Genomic DNA, 7,073 nt, shown 5'->3' with positions numbered 1-7,073 from the left:
ACGTATTTCAAATGTTTACAAGATGATTTAAGGGTGTCTATTAATAAATAAATATTTTATTAATATAAATCAGTAATCTACACCCGCCAAAACATGAATGCAATTACGTTAAAGCTTAGATTATTGCTATAATCGGAATACAGTTAAACCTACGAACGCCATTACCACCAGCAACGGAAGTGGCGCTTCGTGGACGTAAATACCGACCTTTCATTTTGTATTTCAGCTCTTTCCATCCCATTCTTACCCTCATTCTTTCCGGAGTCCATCCTTTGATTCAAAGGTTCGGACTTATTATCTTGTTTAGAGGAACGAAAGAAAAACAAAATAGTAATGAAAAAAAACGGCCTCCATGTTTGTATGAGCTGCACACCTGGGCCGTCTCTCTCTCTCTCTCTCTCCTCTCTCTCTCTCTCTCTCTCTCTCTCCTGAGTCATTTGTCACGTCAGTGTTCACCCGTCAGTGGCCGAGGGAAGACGTTTAGTTGTCACTCGGTGTAATTTTTTTTTGGAAATTAATTTGTTTTTTTCTTTGTTTTTTCCGTTGAAAGTTATTTATTCTCAACTTTTCGGATTTAGTTTTGCTTTGGGTTCGAAATTTGCATTTGTTTTTATCTTGAGTTGTTTTTAAAGTGAGTTTTGTGTTGGCTTTCTTTTTTTTGAAAACTGAAATTCGACGAGAGCATTTTTACATATTCCTCAGGTGGAGGTGCTGACTAGGTGAGTTATTTTTCTTAATTTGATTGATTTTTTTATATTTTGGGTTTTTTTAATTGATTTTTCAATTTGTATAATCTGGAGTTTTTATAAAAATACATAATGCATCCCTTTTTTATGATGTATATCCCTTTAAACTTATTGTAAAATTGAAAAAAAATGTGCTAATTGTTCAAATTTAATCTTCCTCGTTTTCTAAATAAAAATATCACTTCACTTCCTCTTTATTATTGGTTCCTACTTTTTTTGTTGCTTTCTGTTCTCTGAGACGGCACTTATTTTTTCTTTCATTTTTAATTCCTCTCCTTTTTTTCCTTTATCTATTTATTTATTTATTTTTTTTTTGCTTTCTAATCTGTCTGTGAGACTGAACTGTCCTTTTTAATTCCTTTTTCTTTTTTTTCTTTTTTTTGGCTTTCTAATCTGAGCCTGAACTTTCATTTTTAATTCCTTTCTTTTTTCTTCTTTTTTTTGCTTTCTAATATCTGAAAATGAACTTTAATTTTTTATTCTTCTTTCTGTTATTTACGTATTATTATTATTATTATTATTTTTTTTTGCTTTCTAATCTTTTGAGACTGAAATAGGATGATGATAAGATTTAGTTAAATGAAATACTAAAAGAGTTCTTCAGAGTTCTTGCAATCTGTTTAATATATATACTTTGTCATATTTATTTATTTATTTATTTATCTGTTTACCTCTCTATCTGCTCTGTAGGGTCGATTTGTTTTACTTTTGTCGTGACGTCATATAGTCTATTAGCATTAAGCGTTGTTTTTCCTCACTGTCTTGAACAGAAAGTAAAATGAAATAATGATGTTAATTTGTGAATATTTTAGGGGGGGATGTGAATGGAGTGTATATGTGTATATATGAAAGTATATGTATGATATATATATATATATATATATATATATATATATATATATATATATATATATATATATATTTTATATATATCATATATAATATATAATATATATATACATTATATATATAAATTTGTATGTATTTATATATATATATATATATATATATATATATATATATATATGTATGTATGTATATGTATATTATGTATATATATATATATATATATTATATATATATATATATAATATATATATGTATATATATATGTATATAATATAGTATTAATATTAAAATATAAAATATATATATATATATATATATATATATATATATATTATATATATAGATAAATGTAAAAAATTTGTATTTACATATATATATATATATATATATATATAGCATTTATGTATATATAAATTATATATATATTAATACTATATAGATATGAATAAATTTTTGTATGGATTTAACATATATATATATATATATATATATATATATATATTAATAATCTATATATATTTATTTTTATATATATGTGTATATTATTAATATACATGTATATTCTCTCTCTCTCTCTCTCTCTCTCTCTCTCTCTCTCTCTCTCGAGCGACCCCCAAAGGACCCTCTACAGATGTTAGAGTAATATTTCAGCCCCTAATCTTAGCTGTATTTCAAGTTATAAACGTTCCACTAAACTTGAGCAACAGAAGTTATTTGCACTCACTATTGTAAATCCGTTTGTACATCTGGAGTGCCGTAGGGCCCCTTAATCCATTGCTATTTATTCACTTTAACTTGATTTGGTTGAATATTGCCACCTGTAAGCATTGAACACCTGAGAATCCTTTTATGCAGCTATTCATGGAACCAATAGTACCCTTGAATAGAGAATATTGAATGAATATTTTAAGTATATTCTATTATTTTCTGTATTCTTTGCAACTTATGGCGTCCTTGAATAGAGAAAATTAAAATAATATTCAAATTCGATTTCTGTCCTATGCATTTCAGACTTTTTATTCTGTCATTTTATATTATTATTTTTCGTGTTCTATTATTTATATTATGTTATTTTCATTGGTTTTTGTTATTGATATCACTTAGAGATTTTTCCCTAGTGTTTAAAAAAGTGCCTTATTATGTGTAAGGAATTTCATTCATTATTATTATAATGATATAAATAACAGTATCAAAGTACTTCTACTACTGTACTTTCCACTGATATTATTATTATTATTATTTATTATTATTATTATTATTATTATTATTATTATTATTATTATTATAATTATTATTATTATTATTATTATTATTATTATATTATTATTAAGATTAATCTTATTCATATGGAACAAGCTCACCACAGGGGGCATCGAAGGGAAATTCAAGCTTCCAGAGAATATTATGGTGTTCATTTGAAAGAGGTAACAGAGGGTAATGAGAAATACAGAAAGAAGAGATCAGGTATTAGAGAAAGTAATAAATAAGTAGATAAAAAATGTAAAAATATAATTGATATGATGTTGGTTACGGTTCTCCATAATGTAACAATTGTAAACCATTCTTATAAAACAAATGTGAAGTAGAATCACACTGCTGACAATCTACCACAGAATAATTCACCCTTATGAGAATAAGAAAAGCTAAGGTACAGTTCAAGATACTAAGATAGACTGATATCTTTCTTGTAACAGTATCCTCGCTAGATAATTTTTTTTTTTTTTGGTCAAGATCTCCAGAATTCCCACCATTTTATTTTCCTTTGAGTTTGTTTTGTTTTTCTTTGTCAGTATTTTTAAAATACAATCTTTTTTTTCCTTGTCAGGTTTTTTTTCTTAGTTACATTTCTCGTCTTTTGTTCAGTTTTTATTGTAAATACCTATTATTTGTCCCGAGTATTTTCTTAAAAATACTTTTCCTGTCTTCCTTTGTCAATATTTCTTCATTATATTCTCTGAATATTGGTCCTCTGATATTTACATAACATGAAAATTGTCAATGGTTTGTTTGGGTATTTGCTTGAATGTCACCTTTTGTTATATTGCCAAATTTGTTTTACTTTTTTCAGGCTTGGTTCAGCTACAGACCTGTAAGGAATTTGGAAATACAATCAACTTATTAAGGATAACTCATTATCTGCATGAAATGTCAGCATCTATAGATTTCCAAATTGCAGAAATACTCAAGAGATGATGTATAATAAGAGGTGAATCTTTGTAGACTCCAATCTAGGTTTCTGAACTAGATATTCGTAGACTCTTTTTAGACAAGTTGAATCACCATGGATCCTCACATGACCAGAGAGGACCTGGAGAACTTGTACCTAGAGCCTTTAACCCACCGCCATCTCAAGCAGTCTCACTCTCCGCTTGCCAATCCCCCGACCAAGAAGAAGAAACTGGTCAACTTCAAGCTCTCCCTCCGCAGGGACTCTGTGGACGACCACACCCCTATCAAGTACAACCAGATCGCCTCCTCGCGCAAGCAGAACGCCGCGCCCGAAGGTAGAGAGGACCCCAGAAGCACCACCTTCAAGAACCTGAACATGATCAACAAGAGGGACGAGTCCGTCAGTAGTCTGTCGACGCAGGAGAGCATCTTGACTCCCGAGGCCAACGGCAATGTGCCTGGCTGGACGCAGATTGACGACAACCAGAGGCCCAAGCTGAACCAAATCACCTCACCCACCAAGTCTGTCCTGAAGAACAAGCAGCCGCCTGGGGAGAGCGTGCCCCTACAAACGAGGAGGAAGTCTGTGGCAGACCAGTGGAACATGGTCAGGTCTCTCTCCAGGGAGGATAGTGTGAGGAGGACGAGCCTCTACTCCGTTGTGAACGTCGTTTTCAACAAGAGGAAAGGGACCCCAGCACCTTCCATATGGACGCCGTCTGTGCCAAGGAGCCAGCCTGCCCCCAGACCGGGAAACTGGCGAGAACAAGTAAGCGAATGATTGAGAATTTGTAGCCTTTGGCAAATTTTGACAATTATAGTAAGTACTGGTTCGTTTTACTTTCATTAGTTTTTCTCTGACACTATAAAACTTAGCCTTTCCAAAGTTTCTCATGGAGTCACTGTAAATGATCCTATGCTGTCCTCTTTTTCAATATTTCCCAACAAGAATTTCTGAATTTTCATTTATCTTGATACTCCAAAACTACCACGTATACATATATATATATATATATATATATATATATATATATATATATATATATATATATATATATATATGTGTGTGTGTGTGTGTGTGTGTGTGTGTGTGTGTATGTATAACTGAATCACGAAAGTTTGGAACGTGATAAATCCATAAATATAGGTATAAGCCACGAAGGAAAGATAAACAACGGAGTTTCTTCAGGATCTTTCGACTCAACGTCCTTTACTTAGCAGACAAACTGACTTACATGAGAAATTGAGGGTACAGGAAAGGTCGTATAAGTGACAGATAGGGATTATAAGGAGATTAGTACCTAGAATCCGACACACCTGGAGAATGAGTAACCTTTCCAAACAGGCATAAACATGGGTACAATTTAAGAACAAAAAGATTAAGTCCAACTGCTCACACATAGGGACAAGACAATTAAAGGATTATACAGGGTGACAGCTGACCACATTCAGATCTTTGGTAAACAAAAACTTATTCACAAAACATATTAAACATACATATATCTTACACCATTTTATCAAAACTACACAAATTGGAAACCCTTACCTGTGGTCAATGGTGCCCTCTGTCTGCAAACATGTCATTAGGCTATTAAGCTCACATAAATACAAAAATATACTATTTATTATCCAAAGCAGATGAACATAAAATAGGACAAAATGATTAATAAGTCATAGTGATAAAAACCCAAGTATGCCTCACAAAGAAAACTATTAAGTTATCATTCCATTCTCCTGGCTAAGTATTCACTCCCAGACCCAAAATGTCAATCGTTTCATTGTATTAGTCAGGATAGAGAATCCCGTCTCTAATATCATGGAATAGAGCCCATCTGTAATAAAGATGCATAATATAGTATTGAATAAAGAGATACACTTCACACTTCTCTCTTTTCAAAAGCAATGTTAAGTAAGGAATACATTTCACACTTCTCTCTCTTTTCAAAGGCAACTGTTTTCTAAGTCATATAAAACATGTGCCATAGCTTTTAAGATGGGGATTTTCTCCCGACACCTGGTGTTTACCAAACCGACCTCTTTCTTCTCACAAAAGGAATGTGCCTCTCGCAAGTGCCCTGGTCGGCTAGACCTGTGACATCCGTACAAACGAATGTACATACTCGACACACCCCAAACTGCCTTGACGACAGTACGAACAGCCTCCAGATTAAAATGCTTACGTATCAGATTCCTTCATTCAAGAAGGCTGCCTCTACAGCTCAATCTGTCTCCAAGCAAGACCTGATATGTAATTCGCTAACACTTTACACACTTGTAAGATGGCTCGGCCACCTATGTCCTTTGTGCACTCCTGTTGCACACCACATCAGCAACTAATGCACAATGTATCAATTTACCACATGACTTAGGGCTACCTCCGTTGCTGGAGCCCTTGTGCTTCGCCGAATGCACAAAAGTTTAAGAACTCCTAGCGCAAAAATTGTGATCAGTATAACACTTAACATTACCACTATTATTAGAATTGTGTAACACTCATTGAAGAAAAATTCGTCTTCGTCACTAAGATATGCAGAACTCGACGAATAGTTGTAGATGCAGGACGGGTGCGTAAACCAACTTGAAACAACTCAGCACACGCCATTATTCAGCGTCTGCGACCCTTGTGAGTGTATCCAACACCCTCTCATCGCGAAACTGTAGATTCGACGTTTTCTACTGAAGGAAACGTGGTCACCACCTCGTTGTCAAGGAAATATCCCGTGACTTTCATGCAAGTGCTACTCGCAGCCGCCTCATCGAAGATTGTAGACTCCTGATTTATCCCAGAACGTATCCTGAGACGATATACTGAAGACATCTCATCCTTTGCAAAGGCAGTCCATAGAAACGCCATTCGTGTGTAGACTCGACTCGACCTCTGGTACTGTAGAACGAAGTTGTTTCCATCGCCACCATCACGTAAAGTTGGGAATTCTCTAAAGTCATTGTGTGTCCATATTTAAAAGGTCTACATGATCATAAAATAACTAAAGTCTTGCTTTACCCCACAAATCCGTCATTAATTAATATACTCAATCTCCTAGTCAAATATTAAAAATTCCTCACTAAACAAATATAATCTTTACCCTTTACCCTGAATCCTCGCAAATAATTCCATATCTGACAAACACACTATCAAAAGAGAACCCATAATGTCTAACAGCAAAAACCCCTTTTATTGTTTATATAACTAACCTCCATAAAATATAATGCCAAACACCCCTTCTGTCTAACTCCACCCATACCCCGACAAATTATATACCTATCTAAAATAGAAATGCTATTTAGAGCTTAACCCCAATTACGACA

General features: G+C 33.3%; 1 protein-coding gene across 2 annotated transcripts in view; it reads left to right on the top strand.

Annotated features, from left to right (window-relative positions):
• Positions 1 to 459: 459 nt before the first annotated feature.
• The window catches only part of LOC135210207 (uncharacterized), a 58,708-nt gene continuing 52,094 nt past the window's right edge, over positions 460 to 7,073 (top strand). For both annotated transcript variants that reach the window (XM_064243042.1, XM_064243041.1), the window contains exons 1-2: positions 460 to 719; positions 3,664 to 4,533. In XM_064243042.1, coding sequence (XP_064099112.1) covers positions 3,877 to 4,533 — 657 coding nt within the window. In that variant the 5' untranslated portion in view covers positions 460 to 719; positions 3,664 to 3,876. The remainder of the gene's footprint in view (positions 720 to 3,663; positions 4,534 to 7,073) is intronic.

Source organism: Macrobrachium nipponense, chromosome 39 (genome assembly GCF_015104395.2).
Source record: "Macrobrachium nipponense isolate FS-2020 chromosome 39, ASM1510439v2, whole genome shotgun sequence".
Lineage (NCBI taxonomy): Eukaryota > Metazoa > Arthropoda > Malacostraca > Decapoda > Palaemonidae > Macrobrachium > Macrobrachium nipponense.
Note: the sequence above shows the minus strand (reverse complement) of the source record. Positions and strands in the feature narration are given on the sequence as shown.